Here is a 24,260-nt window from a genome sequence, read left to right as displayed (position 1 = left end):
ATTTAATGATCATATGATTCACTTAACAACTATTGTTATTTGCTTAACAGCCAAGGCAAATAAATTGGCCTTGCTTAGCAATGGAAATTCTGGTTCCAATTGTTGTCGTAAGTTGAGGACTACTTGTACTATGTCACATATCTTTGACACTTAGCAATTTTACATTTGAATTCCTTGCATGGATACCAATGGGACTAGATGATTTCCTTTGCTTTCTTTCTGCGTGTTAATGACGAATAGAGCATTATGTCATTGTTAAACAATTTTATCAGATGTTTCCCAAACAACGTTAAGATCAGAATATAGCCAAAGGGGAACTAAAAGAAAGATAAGAACCACCAAGTGATCATGCTGACATCTTAGTACTCTTTATCAATACAAGTCTTGAGTATAGAAACCATTTGGAGTCTTTTTTTGCTTTGAATAATTAAATTAAATGATTGAAACATAATGATACTTATCTGTTAAAAAAAAAAAAAAAGCCAGGGAAGATTAAAGAGCAGAATTAAGCCCGTTAGATGTGTCATTGAAAGCAATCGTATATTCTCAGTGACTAAAGCCTTTTCTAGCAGCAGCCTCTTTTCGGATTTATCATTAACATCTACATCCTAATACCTCTAAATAATTCAGAACAGCTTTCAGCTATGCCCTTGCCTGCCTAACAGCAACTGCTTTTGCTATTTACATTGCATCCAAGTGGAAATATTTCCTTAACCCTTAGGGAGAAGTAAGCATTTTGTTATCTCTCTATAGCATTAGGGCTCCCTTCCTCTCCACAAACACATTATGCATATATATTTATATATAAATTATGTGTATATGGACTATAAATGTAGACAATGATTTATCCACAGAGCTAGGACCATGTGCACTCAGATTGTCATGGAAATACCCCTTTAATAATCCTAATGCAGGCAACCATCCAATCAGAAGGCTATCTCTTCCCTGATACCTGATGCCAGCTTCCCTGGTAATGTAGGCCACTGAAGCAAATCCAGAGAGATTGAGTTAGAAGACAAAATAGCATCCAAGATTCGTTTGGTCACTGCTCTACCCTTTCCTTCTTCACTGCCAGGATCAGGAGAGACTATCAGCATGGTTTTCACCTTAGGCATTCCAAGCTAGGCCTCGTATCAGGGGGAGGGGGGAGGGAAGAGGGAGGTGACAATATTAAAAATAATCCAAAAGAAGACCACAACTGAAGAGGAAGAACGAGGAACAAACCCACACGTCCATGAAAGTATGCGTTGGCTTCTGGATAGTGGTAGCTGGAAGAAATTTGGACATGCCGACAGGGGAAATTATGACTGGTTAACCAGTGAACAAGGTGTGCCATTGGTGGAAACAGAGCTACAGGTTTGTATCATCTATATCTCTTGCAATTTACTTCTGTTCTTTCAAGATTTCTCGTTTCAGGATGACAAAGGGTTTGTGATATAGACATGGGGGCAAGTACTTTATTTTACATAAATTGCACACTGTCCTCCATGCAATTGTTCCTTTGTTTCACCAACTGAGGGGGGGGAAAGTTTGCAGAAACTGATGTAAATATTTACTTCAAAACTTACCTTAACTTCAAATGGATATTTTGGCTGCTTTTGAATCTGTCATTTCATTTTAAACCTATTTCATTTTCAATCTTTCTCTCTGCAGACCCTTTGACTGATATTAGAATAAGTGATATTCAGCAAATTTTGTTTCCTAGATTATATTACTTTTCATAGTGTTGTGAGTGACAAAAGGGGAAGGCATGAGAGATAGATCAGAAAGGCTACTCTGACAAGACAATCTAAAAGAGATTTTGAGGGCCATGTGGAATTATTTTTCTCAGTATTGTTTACAAGTAACCTGTAAAGTAATTTAGTCTGGTTTTTTAAATAAGAGCCTAGCTGAACTGTGTCAAAAATAAAACTAATAATAGGCTAGTAATGTAATTCTCTGCATGTCTACGCTGAAGTAAGTCCCACTGAATTTAGTAGAATATTGAATGGAACTTATTCCTTCTAAATATTTCTAGGTCTCCTAGTTAGACAGAATAACTTACTGTGATAAGACCAGAAGAGTAATAGTACTAATATGGACAGTAAATGATTGCAATGGTGTTTTTTGTGTTGATGTCAACTACCATAAGCATAAATGTGATCCTTCACATTTGCATGATTTCATAGAATTGTTCACAATGCATATTTTTTTTTGTTTGACTATGCCTAAAATATGATTTCATTCATCTGAATGTCTAAACTATTACTATAATAAAAAAAAAATAGTGTTGAAGTTAATACTGAATGACTTTGGTCTGTGATGGAAAATCTGTGATTACTCATTTACATCTTCACAGCACTACTTGATGTTAGTCAACATGTTTTGAATCTGAATATGGTGATTCATATCTACACACAGTATATTTAAATATACCGTGTAGGTAATTTTTTTTCTCTTCATGATTGAAATAGCTTATAATTTATGTATCATTACCACAATGAGCCAAACTCCACTCACAGTAATCAACCACATTTTTTTTGCTTTTTCTCTGCCTTTGTTTAAAATTCAAAAGTACAGTCATATGTTCATAAGAGTGCATAGGAAAACACTGAAGAGAGAAGCAGCCTAGAACTAAGGAGAAATTTTCAACAGTGAGAACAATTAACTAGTGGAACTACTTGCCGTCAGAAGTTGTGGGTGCTCCATCACTGGAGCTTATTAAGAAGATATTGGATAACCATTTGTGTGAAATGGTGTAGGGTCTCCTCCTTCAGCAAGGGGTTGGACTAGAAGACCTCCAAGATCCCTTCCAACTCAGTAATTTTGTTATTATGTTAAACCCTGCTCTGCAGTGATGAATGTGTAAGTTTGGCTATAAATGTGTATTGTTCTCATTGATTTATTTTGAAATCCTAGTTAGGAAAATGTTAAAACATTGTATAAATCAACAGGTTTTTCTTGTGCCTATTTATTAATGAATGAAGCAATTCTACATATTTTTGAAAAAATAGTATTAGTCACGTCTGATTCTTTTTCTATGTTTTCTCAACCAAAATATATAAGCCAGTCAGTATGATCAGGTGTAAATAAAGAGCACTGTAAAATGGTAATGTTTGTTACATACAAGAAAATTCAGGGCAAATTAAGCAAAAAATTTAACATAATGTATTTGGAAGATATGTGCTTTTACAGATTGATTAAACCAGCACAGATATTTTGCAAAAGACAGATACTTTGCAAAATTAGTTTAGCAAAGTATTCAAACAGAATAAAAGTATGCACTCTATAGTATAATAATTATTTCAAACTGCCTTCAAGGCTTCAGATACTGTAAAAACTCCAAAATAATGTCAATGTTTTAAATAGGCAAGCTATCTACAATGCATATTTTGTATTGTGTTCAAAGCACAGAATACTTAAAGTCAACCGATGATTCATACTAAAAATCTGCAACAAATGATATCATTGCTATTGCATTTGGAAATATTGATTAACCTATCCATTCCCTCATGAGATATAAAAACCAGATACACTTAAGTATAATTTGGAATACATCCTATTTATCTTATACCATTAGGCTTAAAGTGGTAGTAAAATAGAATCAAATATAAAAGGTTTGCAGTTTACTTTCTTTTCACAAAGTATTTATTTTAATGGTAGCACTGCAATATTTGATATTCACTATAATCCTTTCTACCATATTATATACCATTAAATATGTATTGAGTATACAATTAAAGAACAATATAAATTTTTAATTTTCCCTTTCCGTCCTAGTGACAATTTCTCCATTTACAGTGCATTCTGGAAGTATTCAGACCCCCTTCACTGTTGTCAATTTAGTTATGCTGTAGCCTGATTCTGTAGTGGTTGAAATTCATTTTTTTTTTGTCTTTAATCCAGGGGTGAAATGCTCCTGGTTCGGACCAGATCGCCCAATCCGGTAGCGATGGTGGCGGGTGGTTCGGAGAACTGGTAGAAAAATCCCTGCACCCCTCCCCCCCATTCCCAGATGAGCCATGCGATCATCAGAGGCTGTTTTTTTACTTTTAAAAGCATTTTTTCTACAACCTCTTCGGCCAAAAAAATGCTTTTAAAAGTAAAAAAAAGCCTCTGATGATCATGTGGTTCAGCTGGGATCGTAGATCTGACGATCCCAGCTGAATTGCCTGATCGTCAGAGGCTTCTAAAAGTATTTTTTTCTGCAACCTCTTCGGCCAAAGATGATGTAGGGAAAAAAATGCCTTTAAAAGCCTCTGTCGATCCCAGCTGAGTTGTCTGATCGTCAGAGGCTTCTAAAAGCATTTTTTTCTGCAACCTCTTTGGCCGAAGAGGTTGTAGAAAAAATGCTTTTAAAAGTAATAAAAAAAAAAGTTGGCCACACCCACCCAGTCACATTACTCCCACCACCACCAAGCCACGCCCACAGAACTGGTAGTAACAAATTTTAGATTTCACCCCTGTTTTAATTACATTCAGTATCCCATAATGACAAAGTGAAAACAGAATTTTAGAAATGTCTGTAAATTTATTAAAAAGAAAAAACTGAAATAACACATTGGCATAAGTACTCGGACCCTTTGCAACAACATGTAAAATTTAGTTCTGGTGCCTGCCATTTCTCTTGATCGTTGCTGACATGTTTCTACACCTTGAATGGAGTCCACCTGTGGTAAATTAAATTGATTGAACATGATCTGGAAAGGTACACATACTCCTCTCTAGAAGGTGTCGCAGCTGACAATGCATACTGTAGCAAAAGCCTTGAGGTCAAAGAAACTGCCTGCAAAAATCAGAGACAGGATTATTGCAAGGCACAGATCTGGGGAAAGCTACAATAAAATTTCTGCTGCACTGAAGGTACCTAAGAGCATAGTGGCCTCCATAATTCTCAAATGGAAGACATTTGAGGCAACCAGGATTCTTCCAAGAGCTGGTCGCCTGATCAAACTGAGCAATTGGGGGAGAAGGACCTTAGTAAGAGAGGTGACCAACAACCCAATGGGCACTCTGACTGAGCTCCAGAGATTCTGTGTGGAGATGGGACAGAGTTCCAGAAGGACAACCATCACTGCAGCCCTCCACCAATCTGGACTTTATGGCAGAGTGGCTAGACAGAAGCCTCTCCTCAGTGTAAAACACACGAAAGCCTGCTTAAGAGTTTTTTCCTCACAGTCTGAGGGTCCTCCAGGTGCTTTTTTGCAAATTCCAAGCGGGCTTGTGGATGCCCAATGTTTTAATGCAAGTGTAAAATAGACTGAGTTTGTGTTGTCATTTGCCCCAATGTCTATAAATATAAATCATTATTTGCTATCTGACATGATTTTATCATGAAAGTGATATGCTTACATACATCGTTTATAATCATTCCTATGTGTTTTAATACAAGTAAAGTAAGAAGGAAACCATGGGCCCTGTTTTCTGCAATTGTTTGAAATAAGATTAAATCTAGGTATGTATGTATGTATGAAGAATGATAATAATTTAACAAAAAGGTGAAAAATAAAAACAATATATACATCCTTGACAAATCTATTAAGGCAATTCGCTATTCCTTTTTTAATTGTTAGATTGTTTTGACAACACAAAATATAATAAAATAGGTGTCAGCTTGTATTCTCAAAAATATGGTGTCCTATTCCATTTAATTAAGTTCCACAATTCTGCCTAGAAAGGTTCCCATTTCCATGTATGCCTTACATAAATAAATATTTTTATCCCACTTAAATTATCATTTAACCAAAAAAAAATCCTTTGGTTATTAGCATAAATTTCTTAAAGTGGCACAGGTAGATAAATTTAAAAGAAATGAGTACCAAAGGGTGTCTCTTAAAGTAATTTAAGCACCCTACCAAAATCAAATTGGATAAATAGCAAAAACTGTGATTTATTTGGCAGCAAAACTAGCAGCTGCTTATTCATCATCTGTCCTGTCTGGGTTTTTTAAAATCTATTTATCCTTATCAAAGTTCAAGAGGGTACTTAAATGGGGGAAGAAAAATTTAGAATAAGGGGGAAACCCTTGGTTATAGTTACTTCTAGCATGGTGAGATAAGTGCACGGATGAGGATAAATTAAGTTGCAAGATAATGTTTATACGATTCAGTCATAGATTTGGAAAGTGTCAGTTTGAAATCATACTGGGGAAGAGTAGTTTGCCAAAAGTACACTGTACTTCCTTTGGGAAAGGGAACATACAAAGACATCAGGTTTTTTAAAAATCCCAGTCACTGAGTTGCTAAATCAGCCCTGATAGCTATAGAGGGAAACTTAGAGAAACAGTTGCTATCTGATAGCAGTAGAGGCAATATAAGAGAGATAAACATACTGATCTGGGATCTTTATTGCCTTCCATCTGGGGAAACTTTCAGTTTCAGTGGTGCTTTTCCAATGGGATAAGGACAAAGAGGGCATTTTAACACCTTGAACTCTACAAATGCTACTTTAGGTGTTCAAGGATGCTCAAAATTGGGATAAGAGGTGGTGCTGTAGGATACTTCCCCTCTAACCCCCATTTTCTGAGATGTAATGAAAAAAACTCCTGTCAAGAATTGTTCCTATTGGCAGGAGAAAACATCAGATATAATAAATGATTTTGGGTTTTGATGGAAGCAATTATTGGCATAGAAAAGGAGGCTACAGAGTCTTTGTCTATGGAGATTCTCAGTCATTCAGGTCATGATTGTCTCAAAGGTGCTTTTTCAAGAGGCAACTGGACTTTTCTGGTTTTTCTTTGAAGACGTTTTGCTTCTCATCCTAGAAGCTTCTTCAGCTCTGACCCACCATCCAGTCAGAGCTGAAGAAGCTTCTTGGATGAGAAGTGAAACGTCTTCAAAGAAAAACCAGAAAGTCCAGTTGCCTCTTGAAAAAAGCACCTTTGGAACTAGAGTCTTTGCACTTGCTATTTTCAAACAGCCTCTGAACTTCCATAGTAAGGTTTTCCTGAGTGATAGGGGACAGTAGAAAATGCCAATTTATGTCTCCGGGGCTTGAAGAAGGAGAGATGGATTAGCCCTTAGGTGGAGGCATTTTCTAAGTGCAAGTGAGAACCTGCTTGGAGGACTGATTGGGCAGTATAATTGCTCGGTTGTGCACACTCTGAAACCAGCACTTTCTATGAGATCTATGTTTATGCTTTATTGATTTGCTTATTTCAATGGGTTTGGGCTTTTTGGATACTGCTTTTTATCTGCATTGAGATGGTGTTTTTATGAAAGGCAGGATGCACATAAAATGAAATTGGCAAAGGCCTGATACATATTCTTGTCTTGGTTTCTCTTAGAGTCAGCATAAAGCAAGTTCAACCAAAGAAGACATAGAGCCATTCCTATGCATCATATTACCAGCTACCGTGATGCTCTTCCTGGCATTCCTGTTGCTCTTCCTCTACAGACGTTGCCAACGTCGTAATCCTCAGGCTCAGATTTTCAGCATTGACTTGCCAGAGTCCCTTCCAGAGCACGAGGTGACAGATTTTCTCTCTGTGCTGCCCTGGAACAATGAGCAGAGGTTCCAATACTCCACTCTCCTGCCTGAAACTGCCTTTTTTGCTGTTTGCCTGCCTCCGTCATATGAGGAGGCCACCATGAAGGCGTCCATAGAAGAGGACCATGTTCAGCAATTTCAGGAGCCAGTGCCTCCTTACGAAGAGACCAAACAACAATAAGCACACAGAAATCCTTTCGGTCAGGGTTCTCAGTCTATTATGACTTCTGAAAACAAAGCAAGAAGAACTCAAAGCAAGGCAATCAGTACAAGCACAATGGAGCTTCAAGGGATTAATTTTAAAAGCATCAATTTCAAAAGGAACAGATATTGAAATAGCTCACCAGGCAACTGGACTGGGTGAAGGAAAGATTAAATTTGACACTGTGCCTAGGATATTCTTGGAGTAAATGACATACAGATGTTTTAGAAGGTAAAATTGAAGTGAATTGGATTGCAACAGCTGTGTTGGAAAGCAACTAGACTGGAATTATATACATATATATAATAACTGAAAGGGCTTTAACGTTTGTAATGCAGTAATATTTCTTAGACATTTTATGAATTCAACAAATAATCAAGTTTATATATCAAAATACTACAGATTATACATGACTTTTGAAATATATCTGGAGAGTAAGGTCTCTGAATGGTACACACAATAAATGTGCGGTCTTTTGAGTGTTCAAGATAAGTGGAAAATTTGGAGATTTAATTATTGGAAGCACAATAAGATACCTATACACCAATGCGGTGGTTTTCTGCACTGTGTACAAAATAATTTCATGGTTTTTCTACTTTTAAATAGAACAAATCCTGTAACCTTTTAATTCTATATATAAGATAAAGTTAAATATGGCTACATTAACAACAACAATAAAGTATTTAAAATTTTTATTTATTTATTTTGCTTTTCAGGTAGATTACATTTCTGTCACTAGAAAATCAGTCTGTGTCCATCCATCCATCCCTCTATCCAATCTATCTATGTCTCCCTCCCTCCCTCCATATCTATCTATCTATCATCTATCTATCTATCTATCTATCTATCTATCTATCTATCTATCTATCTATCTATCTATCTATCATCTACCTATCTATCTAATCTATCATCTCTATCATCTATCTATTTGCAAGAACAACCTTTCCATAAGGACTGTTCTATCTGAGTAGATAGGCTAGGAATACTTTTGGTGTCTTTCTTTATACACTGTCACCTTATAGGAAATGTGCCTTTTCCCTTGCCCCTCCAGAACCCTCTTCCCTCTGAGGTATGGTAGACCTCTATCATCCTAGCCTTCTAAAAGGCACTGAAGATTTAACCAAGTGCTGGTATATGATAAGGTGACTGTATGCCAGAAGTTTAACTTGGGGCCAGGTTTTTGTTTTGTTTTAATATTTATGGTTTTAACAGTCTTAATATAGTTTTGAGTTGTTTTATTATAATATTCTTTAATTCTTGATTGGGAGCTTGATATAACAATGGTGTCTATATAAATGTTTTGAAATAAACATTGAATTTGTAGCTGTATTTCAACACCATAGTTTTAGATATGAACCTAAGAAAGAAAGAAAATTGAGAACAATTATCACAGCTATTTTGATCGATAATGTTTCTATATGAATGTTTAGTTGCATAGTTTTCATAAGTCAACAGGCAAAGTAATGCTTTAAGTAATATCCATCAATAGGGGCAAACTTACTATTTAACTGATAACTAACATTTTACATAGACATGTTAGTAAAAACAGAAACAATTTCTTGGTAAATTAGAATTGCCTATAGGTCAGATGGGCATCATACAAATAAAATAAGTAAATAAGTAAATAAATAAATAGCTACTGTAATTGATGTGGATGCTTTATTCATATTTATTTCAAAAAATCAGTTATTTCAAAAAGCAATTGCCTGTTGTCATCCAGATAAACATTTTAGGACAAATGCATTCTACACTAAGGAATGAATTAACATTGTTTTGCTGAACTAGCATTCTACATTTTTTAATTAAATGATTGCATTAGTATAACCTCTCTAATACTGTTATTACAGCTATATTGCTTATTTATTTTTAGTAGAAGTTGTTAAGAAATAAATTGGAATTAAACAGGCCAATCCTCTTTATATTCAAGTCACTTGACTGACATTGCCTTTCTAGTTGGAAAGATTATTGCATCAACATAATAAATATTGGAAACCAATAGTTTTCAGACTGTCTCTACTTTCTTAGCCTAATAATAGTTTACTTTCTATCCCATCCCTACTTTATATATCAGTGACTACCAAGATCTCTTGGCAATTCACAATAAAAAGATAAATCCATAAAACCAAATTAAAATTAAGTACTTTGAAAATACATTAAAACTATTAATATTTAGAAACTTGCTCAAAGGTGAGTATTTCCAAACTCAGGAGCGGGTTTGAAGAACATAGGAAATTATAGAGAAGGCTCTGGATGTTAAATAAAGTCTATACATATGTATATATTGTTGTTCACAGTAAGAATATTTGAGATTTAGGTAAGTCTGAGAACTAGTGATATTGAGGTAAGCCTGAGAACTAGTGATAGTGTTGGTTACCACCTTTAAAGCGCTCCATGGCATAGGACCCGGGTACCTTCGAGACTGACTTCTGCCACCAATAGCCTCCCACCGACCAGTCCGCTCCCACAGAGAGGGTCTCCTCCGGGTGCCATCAGCCAAGTTATGTCGGCTGGCGACACCCAGGGGGAGGGCCTTCTCTGTGGGAGCCCCAGCCCTGTGGAATGAACTGCCCCCCGAAATACGAAAGATTTCCGACCTCCGGGTGTTTCGCTGCGCTCTGAATACCCTGTTGTTCCGCCAGGCAGGGCTATTAACATAACGTTTTAAATTGGGGTATTTTAAATTTCTGGGATTTTAATTGGAGCCTAATTATTTAATGATTTTAAATTTTAAATTGTTGTCGTGTTTTTGTGTTTTTAAATAGGCTGTACACCGCCCTGAGTCCTTCGGGAGAAGGGTGGTATAGAAATAAAATTATTTATTTATTTATTTATTTATTTATTTATTTATTTATTTATTTATTTATTTATTTATTTATTTATTTATTTATTTATTTATTTATTTATTTATTTATTTATTTATTTATTTATTTATTTATTTATTTATTTATTTATTTATATGGTAATCCTTAATTCTAATGCAGTCAACAGTATTTCCTAAGTGCTGTTGCTACAATATCTAAAAAGGCCAGTCTTATATGTAGTTCTCAAACAGGTTGAGTATATAAGCTCTCCCATACAATTGGATGGCTAGATCATTGCCATGAGAAATGGCATTCTTACCAGGAATGTCTATGAAAATTCTCGGTCACAGTTGTCCCAAAAGTGTTTTTTCAAGAGTCAATTGGACTTTTCAAAAAGTCCAGTTGCCTCTTGAAAAAGCACCTTTGGGACATTCTTACCAGGGTATTACTAATCTCACTTGAGAGTTTAATCTTACTTCTTGTGACATTTGGGAGAATAGAGTTGGACAGGTAATAAACTTATATTTATATTGATTTATGCAGAAGCAATTGAAAGTTGCAACATAATTATTATTCCTGGCGGTTCTAACAATGAGCTTTTGTGCAAGTGAAAAGTATGGAAGAATGTACACCAACCACCTGCAGTTGAGCAGCCTTTTCAAGTGCATTATTTTGCACAATAATTCGGGTGCACATCCAACCGTCCAACCGATTTTAGCTCTCTTACTCTGAAACCTTGCCGAAGTTCACTGTTCTTACCCTGAAAGTTTTGCGAATTGCAAATGGGTGGAAACTAATCAAGGAGATAAGCAACCTAGAATTAAGGAGAAATTTCCTGACAGTTAGAATAATTAATAAGTGGAACAACCTGCCTCCAGAAGTTGCGAATGCTCCAACACTGGAAGTTTTTAAGATGTTGGACAACCACTTGTCTGAAGTGGTGGTAGGGTTTCCTGCCTAAGCAGGGAGTTGGACTAGAAGACCTCCAAGGTCCCTTCCAACTCTGTTATTCTATTCTAAGAAGAAGAATTTGGCATTCCTACACACACAAAAAAAGTCTTGATTTCATTAGAGGACCCTCATCAAATCCTAACAGCGAAACCTCCCTTGCTTGCTGCTTGGGCTTTGCGGTGCCAAAGTGCCAAGCGCGCGTCCCTCCCCGTAAATTCAAAACGAGAGCGTGGGATTGCGAAATGAACATCCAGTTTGTACTTCCAACACGGAAAGGGCGCAAACTTCGAGTGCCAAACTTTCCTCCGCACCTCCGAGCGCCAGAAACGGCCCTTCCCCTTGGCCGAAGCGAAAGCCCAGCTCCGCCGTCGGAGCAAGCGCCCCGTCCAAAAGGCAAGCAATGCCCTCAGCGAAGAGAAATGCAGCGCTGTGGGAGTGAGCGGGCGAGATAAACACGAATGCCTTCTGCTTCAAAGAGCCCTTTTCATCTCCCTCTCTCCTCCCCCTCTGGGCCTCCTCTGACAGGAGGCCATGAGCTCACTCCTTCTTTCCCCCCCGAGAGACCGTGCCACACCACAACAAGCGACGTCCCACACCAAGCGCCACCAAAAGCAGCAGCTTTCTTTCTCCCCCCCCCCCCCGCCTCCTTTCTTTCTTCCTCCGGCAAAACAGCCGGCCGAGGCTCCCTTAAAACCCTCCCCATGGGTGTAGACTATGCCGCCCATTCGCAACCAATCAGAAAACCGAATTCTCCGTATGCTCCCCCCTCCCCGCGTTTTGTGGGGAGGAGTGGAGTGGAGTGGAGAATAATGATTCTCTCCGTCCTGATTTGGGCAGCCCCGCCCCACGACTCTCGAGGCTAGAAATATTATGCCCCCCCTCCCCCAAACCCTGTTGCCTTTTGCAAAAGTTCCTGCTTGGGGGACCAGAGAAGAGGCTAACCGAAAGGTGAGTTTGGCCGAAAGGCCGGGTTAAGTTTTGTTTTGATAAGTTTTTAAAGTTTTTAAAACTTAAGTTGATAAGTTTTTAAAGGGGCGTGCATAAGCGCACCAACGTGCCCACCGTCCCTGTCCCAGTGTTTTCTTATATTCGTATCCTTTTTACGTATTTATAATTATGTTTACACTTGTATCTGTCATAAAATGCATGCTTGACGAAATAAAATTAAAAAAAAAATAAAAGTTATGTTTTGAACTACACATCCCATAGGCCTTTTTTTTTTTACCCCGTGGAAAAGCGCTGTCCCAATTGAGCTCTTCAAAATCTGAACGGGGTTTGCTGAATAAGCGAATCGAATCGGGCAGGATATGCCAGGCGATGCAATGGCAGTGACAGTTCCTGAATTGGGACTTTTATTCTTTGGCTAGAGAGGCACAACAAATCCAAAGGAGCCCTGCTGGTCGGTGGCATGCAGAATAAATGGTATTAAGGCACACATTTGGAAGCAGTGCAATTCTGAAGTGCTTCTGGGAGGAATGCAAGAGTTATCAATTTAAGGAATGGTGAATATAGGAGAAGGACTTCAACCTTGAGGATTCTACCAATTGACTCTACCAATTCTATCTACTTCAGCCTTGAAAGTTCTACCAAATTGATCAACAGGGTGCTGTGGAGGACAACTATACAAACCCAGTTAAAAGAACAGGGTGTCTCAGAGCAAACTTGTACCCAGAAAGTTGTTTTGCAGGCCATATCTGTGTTTACAGTCTTTTTTTTAAAAAAGTAATTTTTACTATTAGAGATTTTTATATAGGCTTAAAAACTACAGAAAGGAAAAAGTAGAAAAGGAAGATGTAAAGATAAAGTGAAAGATAACAAAAAGGAAAAGAAAAAATGTAAAGAGGCAACTTTTCATCTTTGCAGTTGTTACACTAATTATATCTCCACACTCTCATACTATATATGCTTTTCTTTTTTTTTTAAACAAGCCTTTTTAATCAATAAATTCCAAAATCACCAATTCATTCTATCCATTTTCAGCAAATGCAACCATAAAGGCTTTCCATTTTTATAAAAGTAACTGCTCCTTAATCAAACAAGTCAACTTAGAGATTTCTGCAAACATATTTGCTTACAGTTTTGTTACTCAGTTCTTTTCCTTGTTCTCTTAGCTGTAGTTTTTCTTCCTCTCGTCAATTTAAGAAGTTGAAGAGATGAAGAGATAAAATGTTTGCTTTATGTTGTAGTTGTTAAAAACCTACAAGCTAAAATCCTTTGCAGATCCTCTTTCAAAAGGATTGAACTTTATGAACTTGTAGGTTTAACCCAGAATATAGAAGAGCTATAACTTTGTTCCTTTTGTTTATATAGAATGTTCAAGACTATAAAACAAGCTCTTTTTTCTTCTGGCTTGGAGATGCCTAAATGGACTGCATTACCAAATCAGGTGACTTTATGTTTTCATTTCCAGCCTTGGTTTAGCCTCATTCAACAAGTATTGGAACTGATTCTCCAAGTTATCTTGAGAGATTTAGCAATAGCAATAGCACTTAGACTTCTATACTGCTTCACAGTGCTTTACAGCTCTCTCTAAGCAGTTTATAGAGTCAGCATATTGCCCCCAATAATCTGAATCCTCATTTTACCAACCTCAGAAGGATGGAAGGCTGAGTCAACCTTGAGCTGGTGAGAATCAAACTGCAGAATTGCTGGCAGTCAGCAGAATTAGCCTGCAATACTGCATTCTAACCACTGCACCACCACACCTCAAATTTACAGACCACAAAGGATCCAGATTAAATTAACCCGAATTAACCCAAAGAGATTGTAGAGGCTAAATCCATAGTGTGTGGTTTCAAACATTAGATGGCAGGAATTTCCTGACATGCTTCTAAGGGGGCCTAGATGCATATAAACACTGTAAATTGTTGGAGGCACTAAAAGAGAAAAGTTGAAAACCAAATAGTTGGGTTTCTTTTTTACTTTTTGCTATTGTTATTTTGTCTGTTTTTTCTTTAATATGCACAAACAATAATAATGCAGTAGAGATCTTAGTAGTAAATAGTAAGCTTAAATGGAAACCTTTATTGTATAACAAATAATTTTGTGTACATTGCAGTTTATTAATGCCACTTTTACTTTTGGATGTAAATGTTAAATAACCTTATGACTGACATTTTAATAATCACAGTTAATATTGATATAAATACCTTTTTTTCAATTTTTAAGTTATCTAAATATTAATGTCAATAATTTCTAGTCAATACCATATGCATACTTTTATGCCTAAATAATATAATGTTTTACTTAGGTTTTATAGTAATAAAATGCAGTAAAACAATAAAAAGTTTTCTGGCACAATTGCCTCTACTTCAGTCTAGCCATGCCATAAAATCTGCATCACTGGTACTTTGCATAAGTTATCACTACATATACCCTGTTGTAGATGTGACTATCCCAGAAAAAACAATATTAAAGGGACAATGTGAATTTCCAACTTAATTTCATATGGCCCCTACTCCTTGTCTACTCTTTGAGCTCAGCCGAGTTAGGAGGCAGAATTAGGAAGGAGGCAACCTGAGCTTCTCTCACACGCTTCCATTGTTCACCAGCATGAAAATTGCTTTGTTTATGTAATCATCATTGTCTTTATTTTCTTGGCTCCTTTCCTTCTGTGATATTCCACATCCTATACTGTTGCCCACCTCTCTTTTGTATGTATTGACATTATGCAATGCATGTTAGATTCTCCTTGGCAGCAGCCCTATAATTAAGTAGTACAAGGTGGTCTCCTTAGACAGGAAACTCTAGGATACTCCAAATAAACTCTTTATCGGCCATTTTGAATGAGGACTTGTGCAACAGCAGTCCTTGCATATTGATTGTGCTATGTCGTCATGTAAGTCACTTCACTAGTGAGATGGGCGGTGTATAAATGTAATAAATAATTAAACTTTCCTTCAAAGATAGATTGACCGTGTCCTTGTTTGAAATGACAAACAGACATAGCCAGACCAAGTCTGTAGTTGAGATGACAATAAAAGGGCAGCTATCTTGATCTGTTCATATGATGCATGAGCAGGAGGAGCTGAGTGTTCAAATTGTGTGCTTGTTCTGCCCTATTCTTGGCTTTGAAAGGCAGTCTGTTATTCTTACAGAAGGATAAGGATAAGGATAAGGATAATTTTATTTCTATACCGCCCCTCTCCTGAGGGACTCGGGGCGGTGTACAGCCAGGTAAAACACAATACAAATATCACAATTTAATTTTAAAAAATTCTTAAAAGTATTACATTTAAGGCCAAAATTAGCTTAAAAACCCAAAAAATTTAAGAACTCCGAATTTAAAACTCAATTATGAAGCTAGCCCTGCCTGTCGGAAGAGCAGGGTCTTAAGAGCACAGAGGAAAACTCGGAGGTCAGAGATCTTGCGTATGTCCGGGGGCAGTTCATTCCAAAGGGCAGGGACTCCCACAGAGAAGGCTCTCCCCCGGGTGTCGCCAGCTGACATAATTTGGCCGACGGCATCCTGAGGAGTCCCTCTCTGTGGGAGCGAATTGGTCAGTGGGAGGCTATCGGTGGCAGAAGGTGGTCTCATAAGTAGGACAATGCTTTAATTCAACGGCTAGTTTCATCAGCTTGTGATTAGTCAAATTAATTTTGCCTATTCAACTTGAATCAAATTAACACTGAAAGATTTAAAAATAGTGAATTAACAACCACTTTGCTCAAAAAGCAAGATTCTGGTCTCAATTGTGGTTATAAGTCAAGGACTATCTGTACATCAATTTTTTCTAGCAATTCCATAAATTTGAGCAGTCAACTGACTAGTTCATGGGAGTCAAACTTGCCGCGTCATGTTGCTGTCACTTGACATATTGTGATGTTTTTCCCTTTCACAGAGCTGGGATGGGTGTGGTCTGCATGTGACACATCCTGTCAGTTGTGGGCTACCACTTTGACACCCCTGGTATAGTTTAATGAAAAGAAGGAGTTGGGGTGCCATGATAACAGTGTTCCAATATCTCAGGAGTTTCCACAAAGAAGAGAGAATCAAGCTATTCTCTAAAGCACCTGAACGCAGGAAAAGAAGCAATGGATGGAAACTAATCAAGGGGAGAAGCAACCTAGAACTAAGGAGAAATTTCCTGCAGTTAGAGCAATTAATCAGTGGAACAAATTGCCTCCAGAAGTTGGGAATGCTCCAACACTGAAAGTTTTAAAGAAGAGATTGGACAACCATTTGTCTGTAATGGGATAGGGTTTCCTGCCTGAGCAGGGGGTTGGACTAGTCACTAGAAGACCTCCAAGGTCCCTTCCAACTCTGTTATTCAATTCAGTTCTATTCTAACTGAACAAATAGCCATAAAGCAAGGGCTATAACTACTCTTTTATGATATCTGTCAGGAGATTAGCCTGTCCTAATTTGTCAGGGTATACCTTACACCTATCAGGTATATGGAGGCCAAAACCCAGAATCTCAGCGTGGATAGCCTTGTTAGTATCACATTATTATGGGAATTATGGCTTAAATATGTTTGAAAGTTGTTTCAACTTCATGAATGTTACTTGGAATTACTACCAAAATAGAGAGTAAATCTATGTAAAGTCCATTTTTTCTTTGAAATAAAAACTAGACATTTGACACTGGGATGGAAGAGGATAGATCTTATCTATCTTTAGTACTTAATTCTTTAGTAATATTTTGCACTCAAAATATTTTTTTCTAAATATTTCTACCATAAAGAAAAATGTGGTTTTCCTTTGAAGCATGTAATGCAGATAGGTGGAAATTTGACTGAGGAAATGACTAAGAGGGAGCTAAGTAGCTCATCCTTAATTCTTTGCTTGAATCACTTCACAACCCTTTCATAGCTACTTGTAATTTTTAAACTATCACAACATTAAATACATCTGTGAATATTCTCCCAATAGGGTCATTCACACGTTTGAAAAGACTTTTGAGTGAGCCTAGTTACTAGTACATGTGACTCATAAAAACAGCAGGTTTTTCTATGTAGAGCCAGTGCAGAATTACTTGAAGTAGCTTCTTTTCAGCTTTGGGCAGAAGTCTGGAAAAACTTGGGCTGCTTTAATGACTACAGAGATGTACTGTGCATATGTTCAGAGCATATGTCAAGCACTTTTTTCAAATATTTTTTGAGGTGTGCACAGCAATTGTACCCAGGGCCGGATTTTCCTATAGGCTAACTAGGCTTCAGCCTAGGGCCTCAAGATCAAGAGCGGCCTACATTCGAATTGTTAGCAAAATTAAAATTACACTTTCACTATAGGTGAAAGGGCCTCATAAGTGGAATAGCCTAGGGCCTCTTTTCATCTAAATCCGGCCCTGATTGTACCTAATTGGGCTGGGTGTGCTATAAGATGTAGGATGCCAGTAGTATTTTTAAATAAAGTTGAAAAAATGGGTTTTAAACAATCCTCCTGTCAGTACAATGCCTCCTGTTTGAAAGTATTCTATCCTTTATTTCTTTATTGTTTATTTATTATGTTACATTCTACTTTTCTTCCAATGAGCTCTAGCCAACCCTTCTATTCTCACAACACAGGGTGATTCAGGTATGGCTGACTTAAAGTTACTGAATGAATGTCTATGGAGAGTCTAAATCTTCCAGGTCATGGTTGTCCCAAAGGTGCTTTTTAAAAGGCAACTGGACTTTCTTGGGATTTTTCCTCCTTTAATATGTTTCGCTTCTCATACAAGAAGATGCTGAAGTTCCAAGAAGAACTGAAGAAGTTTCTTGGATGAGAAGCAAAATGTATGCAAGGAGAAACAAACAAAAAGTCCAGTTGCCTTTTGAAAAGCATCTTTGGGTTACTGAATGAGCTTTATGGTTAAATGTGGGTCTGCCCTAACCTAAACTAACTCAGTAACATTTGTAATTTAACAAACCATAGTTTAATTTGTGTTTTATTGGTATTTCAGTGAATTCCTTCAGAGTTTATGATATGCAAATAATTTAGTAACAATGTCATGATCTGTGACCTGAACTTTTTTTTAAAGGCATCCGATTATGAAATTCGACAATATGAACCTGCCAAATGGGTGTGTACATCTCTTAAAACCATAGACTGGGATGCAGCTATCAATGCTGGCTTCATGAAGCTCTTTAACTATATTAAAGGCAAGAATGAAAAAGGTAATATACAGGGTCTTTGGGCACCAATTATGTATCCTATTTTTTTGAAATTGTTCCTCTTTTTTCACATAGAAAAATTCATGTCACACAGACATATTTCATCATTTCCCAAAATGTGTTGCTTTCCTAAATGTCTTACATGCATACTCTAAAATCTTTTATTGGAAGCTGTTCTCTATTTTTCGGCTAAAGGCACATACAAATATTTTAATAGACATTTCAAAACATGGATAAAGATAACGTCTTAAAGTTATTAGAAAAATAATAATCCTGAGGACATTCATTTTACCAATTATTGTGTGGTCAAATTGCCTCAGTCCTCTAAAAAAATTTATTAAATTGCAAAAAGTGTTTTAATAATTGCATTGGAACCAATTTTCTTCTGTAGTAGTCAGGTGCATTTTAAAATATTACTAAAGTTACCTTATTTGTAGATTTAACTGGATTTCTGCCCAGAAAGCATAGTAGGTATATTTGGTGTTTGACTGAGTTGGCTTAAGCTTAGTCATTTGATTATATTTGTTTTGTGCACAGTTTAATATTGAGCTATATGTTTACCCAGAATGAAATTATTTTAATCATTGTCTCTGGCTGATGATAGTATTATTTAATGTATGACAGATTTCAGGATTTTAGCATCCTAATTTAAAGACTTAATCCTTAAAGTTTAGCAGTGTGTTTAGTTGGCTTCTTGGCCAGGCTAATGACATGACTTTTCCTGCCTTTTGCAGGAACAAAAATAGCTATGACAGCTCCAGTGACATGCTATGTCCAGCCAGGAGCTGGCCCGTTCTCCGAGTCCATCACAACAGTTGCCTTTTATTTGCCATCTCAGTACCAGGCAAATCCACCCAAGCCTTCAGAAGCAGATGTCTTCATCGAAACTAAGCCAGCAATTACGGTTTTTGTCAGGTAAATATTGACCTCTGGTTTATTGGACTGTAAAGGCAAGGAGGGTGTAGAAAGAGATGTTATGTTCAGACATGCAAGGTATTGTAATCTTAGAATAAAAGTGTTAGTACGCATTGGTTAGTGCTTCATGACAAGACTGGGTCTCGGTATATCACTTATATTTAAAGGCCAAGTTGATAGCAATGTTTTTGAAGTTTAATATATATATATATATATATATTTAAAAAAGCTATACAGGTAACACAGTCCCTGTTTAAAATATCTACATATTACTATCTGGTGCATATTACTAACTAGCCAGTTGGTAAGAAAGGTTCTCCCCCCCCCCCTTTCTAGAGATCTTAATGTTTAATCTGTTAAAGTGAAAGATAACAACAGCTACTTTTTCGTAATGGAGTATATCAGAGCTAAAAGCTATTTAAAATTGTTAATAATTGTTGACTGCCACCTTGTGGTAGATAAAATGCGTTGTATATGTTTAAAATATTCTGGGATTTTAAAAAGCCTGCTAAAATCAAAAGTTGTCAGACGTTCTCAGATACTTTAGTAATTATAAATTACTAAATATACAGTTTTTCAATTTCTGAGCAACTTTGCTTAAGCTCTAACAGTTTACAAATAATAATAATACTGAAAAGAAATTAGAGGATGAAAACAAGTGTTCTATGGAAGAAATACCTTTGGTGAAAGGTATTTTATATGCCATTAGAGGAATCTACATTTGCACCTTCTCTTTTCTTCTTTCTCTTAAAACAGTGTTTGGAATTGGCCCCTATGTTATTTTTTTTTTAATCCACGAATCTCATTGTTCGTTGTATTCAGAGCTAATTTATGTTTGTTCAGCATTCCACGCGCATATGAAAACATCACGAGGGAATATTAGTTTGCTGCTTTTATATGGATGGATTCCCTTTGTAAGCAAATTAAACAAAGGACAGATGATAGATGGCTAAGAATAACATAAAGCAATGCTTAAATTCTGGGGAAAGTATTTCATTAACACTAAACTTGAGTTTTGACTTTATATGTTTGGTCTTGGTACTGCTTTGTCAAAATATGTATGTCTGTTCTTAACAGATCGTTTGGAGGATTTGCTAAAGCTAAAAGAAATCAAGACGAAATACAGGCCCTTGCTGAATGTTTAAAGCGGGATGGAAGAACATTTCAAGATAAGATCTACTATACTGCTGGTTATGACAGTCCATTTAAGTTGCTAAATAGGCATAATGAAGTTTGGCTTATCAAAAGAAGCTAAAATCTTTGTACAGCAATACAGATTATAAGTATTAACTTTTAAATGCTTAATTTAAAAGGGAGGAGTTTTCCTTATATATGAAAGCTGGGTTTTTGTATATTTTTCTAATGAATTTCTTTGCTTTTACCGTTGCCTAAATTTCTATACTGATATAAAATTGATCTTTTTTTTGCTAAAATATGGCTAATAGAGTAATGCTAATAATTATTTTATAATATTTATAATCCTTGAAAGTGTGATGAATTCTATTTTGTAGGAAATTAACTCAACTTTCTACAAAAACAGTAATGCTTAAGCCTTTTTCACTAAATTGGAGGCTTAATCTGGGGAGATAGGAAATTTGAAAGGCAGGTAAAGCAACCTAGAATCTCCATGAATCTCACAGTGGTTTCTAGAGTTTTGTTTTTCTTCATTAGGAGGCAAACTGCTAAATTGCATTATTTTGCTGCTAATCTTTGCTGTAAAATCAAGCATAGTCTGATAGTCTTGAGGCACTAATTAAATCAAAAGCCATCTCAAATTTCCCACTTCCACAGCGAAAGGAAAAGGGGCAGAAATTATGTCTCTCTTGCATTACCTTTTTTCTCTTGTGGGGGGGAATTAAAAGGCAAAATTTTTGAACTGGCCAAGAAAGAGGTTACTGGGCCAGGAGATCCTATCTGCTTCCCTTTAGCCCTTTTGGAAATGTTACCTAAAAGGTAAGAATGTTAACGCCAATCCCCAGTTTCCTTTTAAATCAAATGCTGGTCTGAGGATTTTTAAACACTTCCTGTGTCCTGTAAATCAGGGGTTGCTGAATTTGGGAGGCACTTGTGGCCTGTTTAGGGGACAGTTTTAGAGTGAGATTGAGAGCAGCTTGCTTCAAAGAGGCCTCCCATTCCCTTTCATCTCCTCAAAATATTGGATCTTAATTCTTTGAACTTTGCCAATCCTTCTTCTGAATAATTATTGAATATATAGGTAGTTCTTGTATAGCAATTGATTCCAGCAACTCAGTTATTAAGTGAAGTGGTTGCTATGTGAAAATCATGTAACTGCTTATGATTTTATTTCAACTTTCCTTCCCCCCCCTCACCTTTTTTAATACTCATCCCAATGCTAGAATAATTAACTAGAATATAATTTGTATTTACATTCATTAGAGAAGACTAAGCAGGCACACAATAGGCAAATAGACATTGAAAGGAATGCAGTAGGTTGGCTGTTGTGTTTGCAACTGCTTAGGAGGCAAAGAAAAGTCTTCAATGTGAAACTGATTAGGATCTTGTCAGTTTCAGATAGCAAGGGTAGTGGGCCGGACTGTTCTAATCGAATTATTAAGGTCACAGAGCTGACCTTGTTTACTTGTAGTTAGAACTTTGAAGGAAGTTCTGTGTGTGAACAAAAGCAGTTCAGGAAATATAGCTTGTTTAAGCAATCTGCAATGGGGCAAGGAAGGGGGAAAAAACAAGTCAGCCAAAGGACAAAGCAGTATAGTGCTGACTGACCGTTGTGACAAACACATGACTTGATAGAGACGCTGCAAAGGTCATAAATGCAGGCATTAGTTATAACTGCAAAAGGTCACTCTTTGAGGCAGTCGCTGAATGAAGACTACTTGTCCTTAAGGAGGGATATCCTTAATTGGAAAACCAGGTTCCAGTTGATGGTTACACTTAGATGCCACAATGTATGTAAATTATCATTCACATGCTATAAATATTTAAAAACATTCATGCCTGAAAGAGTTGATTATGCTTAGATTCAACTGACATTAGTTTGTGCTTTACTTTTGGGTGAAAATATTTGTGAACCCTTGAAAGCTATAGTGGAGGGAATTTAGCAAACCAACTCACTAGAGTTCAATGCTATTGTCTTCCAAATAGCACACAGTGAGTTTTTCTACCATGGAAACCTGCAATATTGCCAATCCATGTTGCTATAATGAAAAGTAGCGTAACTTGGCCAGATAACAATGGGCCTTCCAAACTCCTACATTAATGCATTATTAATGTATGATTCCCACTTTTACTGCATTATAAGCTGTGTTATTTTTATTCCTGAAAGTTTGTAAGGGACTATAGATCTTTAAAAAAAAAAAAGGATTAATGTAAATTCAATCCTGGTACTTCAGCTAAAATACTTATCACAGATCTCCCAGTTATCCTGCATTTTATTCAGTATAATTAATGTGGAAAACTACTAATTGTATTGTTGCTTCTAAATGAAATTGTATTGTATACTGTTTCTTCCTCTTGTTTTGTATATAGATAGTCGACTTAAAACCAGTAGCTTAGTGACTCTTTGAAGTTATACTCCCCAGGGCTACTTACAACTCAGACTTTAAATTCCAATGGCTACTTCCATCATATGGTTGTATTTTGGGTGCTTAGCAACCAACCTACGTTTACGGCCATTTGCAGCATCCCAGAATCACGTGACCACAAATTATGCCTCAGAGTTTACTTTGGGTTTCCAGCAAAAAATGCCCATTGTGAATAATGGTTTCTCTTAATGACCGTGGTGTTAGCTTAATGGTAATGGTGAATAACTTAATGACCACTGCAAAACAGTTGTAACATTGGGGATGGTCACATAGTGAACCATTTAACAACTGGCATGATTTACTACCATAAGTCTGGGCTCAATTACAGTCATAAGTTAAGAACTATCTATATAACAGGGAATAGCAAACTGAAAGATACAAAATATACATATTTTGTGCCATAATTAATAGAAAGAGGAAATATTTCTTTGTACATATTGATCTCTAAACTGTAGCAAGGCGTAAAAACTCTCACTTTTAAAATTTCATGCCTTCTTACAGTTGGCCTGATCATACCAAACATTAAAAGTGCTTTTAGTACTAAACAGAAGAGGCAAGTCTAAAATTAGACATTGTTTATAAGCAATTAAACGGTTTACTAATATATACTCAAGCCCACAGTATTTAAAATCAAATACTGTAATTATAACTTTACTAAAAACATATACAACGTTTTCAAATTATATTTGCTTTTGGGAACAAATCCTTATTTGGCGAGTATGCTATTTTGTAAAAACATCTTGGTTTAATAGGTATTGTACAAATACATTGGTTGAAGCACAAGGAAAACAAGGAAAATAAACATGTCTGTATATGGCTGATATATGTGCAAGTAAGTATATTAAAAATGTTCTGAAGAACATTTCACAGAATTCCACAATGTTAGTTTTCCCCACACCAAGCTGATCCAAATGTTCTAAGGGAATCCAGCAGTATTCCTGAAGTAAATCTACCAGCATATTAAGTGGTTTATAAGAATTGAAAAGTCAGTTTGTAGAAAATTGCCCTAAGGACAATTCCTCCATGGTTTGGAGGAAGAAGAGAACATTCTGGAGTTTCCTGGAATGTTCTGTTTCTGTAATAACATTTTGCACATACTATATTCAAGAATAATTGAGTCTTTTCAATACATACTTATACTTAGAATTGAGAAATGTTTGTTTTTATTATCTTTGCTTATTCTATTGAGACCAAGAACCTCACTTCATTCATAGGTGTGTTTGTGTGCTTACACACCCACATACACATGGATGCGAACACAGCCACA

General features: G+C 36.5%; 2 protein-coding genes across 3 annotated transcripts; both read left to right on the top strand.

The window, feature by feature from the left end:
- The first annotated feature begins 1,242 nt into the window (after positions 1-1,242).
- SMIM28 (small integral membrane protein 28) lies at positions 1,243-7,648 on the top strand. Its single transcript, XM_070952218.1, has 2 exons — positions 1,243-1,356; positions 7,265-7,648. The coding sequence occupies exons 1-2, from the start codon at positions 1,243-1,245 to the stop codon at positions 7,646-7,648; spliced, it is 498 nt and encodes a 165-aa protein (XP_070808319.1).
- Positions 7,649-12,216: 4,568 nt separating this feature from the next.
- HEBP2 (heme binding protein 2) lies at positions 12,217-24,105 on the top strand. Of its 2 annotated transcripts, XM_070932684.1 has the most exons (5): positions 12,309-12,369; positions 13,732-13,807; positions 18,386-18,521; positions 19,253-19,433; positions 20,511-24,105. In XM_070932684.1, exons 2-5 carry the CDS (start codon positions 13,733-13,735, stop codon positions 20,686-20,688), a joined length of 570 nt encoding a protein of 189 aa, XP_070788785.1. In that variant the 5' UTR covers positions 12,309-12,369; position 13,732; the 3' UTR covers positions 20,689-24,105. The 2 variants fall into 2 exon arrangements, with proteins under 2 accessions (XP_070788784.1, XP_070788785.1); XM_070932683.1 differs by lacking the exon at positions 13,732-13,807 and having other exon boundaries at positions 12,217-12,369.
- The last annotated feature ends 155 nt before the right edge of the window (positions 24,106-24,260 follow it).

Source organism: Pituophis catenifer, unplaced genomic scaffold (genome assembly GCF_029215685.1).
Source record: "Pituophis catenifer annectens isolate HBS135680 unplaced genomic scaffold, rPitCat1.0.hap2 SCAF_1, whole genome shotgun sequence".
Lineage (NCBI taxonomy): Eukaryota > Metazoa > Chordata > Lepidosauria > Squamata > Colubridae > Pituophis > Pituophis catenifer.
Note: the sequence above shows the minus strand (reverse complement) of the source record. Positions and strands in the feature narration are given on the sequence as shown.

Bases quoted from the DNA above. Each gene is read 5' to 3' on its own strand.
- SMIM28 (XM_070952218.1), top strand. From the start codon at position 1,243: ATGCGTTGGCTTCTGGATAGTGGTAGCTGGAAGAAATTTGGACATGCC. The intron at 1,357-7,264 runs GTTTGTATCATC...GGTTTCTCTTAG, and splicing joins TGGTGGAAACAGAGCTACAG to AGTCAGCATAAAGCAAGTTC.
- HEBP2 (XM_070932683.1), top strand. From the start codon at position 12,292: ATGCCCCCCCTCCCCCAAACCCTGTTGCCTTTTGCAAAAGTTCCTGCT. The intron at 18,522-19,252 runs GTAATATACAGG...TGCCTTTTGCAG, and splicing joins TAAAGGCAAGAATGAAAAAG to GAACAAAAATAGCTATGACA. The intron at 19,434-20,510 runs GTAAATATTGAC...TGTTCTTAACAG, and splicing joins GCAATTACGGTTTTTGTCAG to ATCGTTTGGAGGATTTGCTA.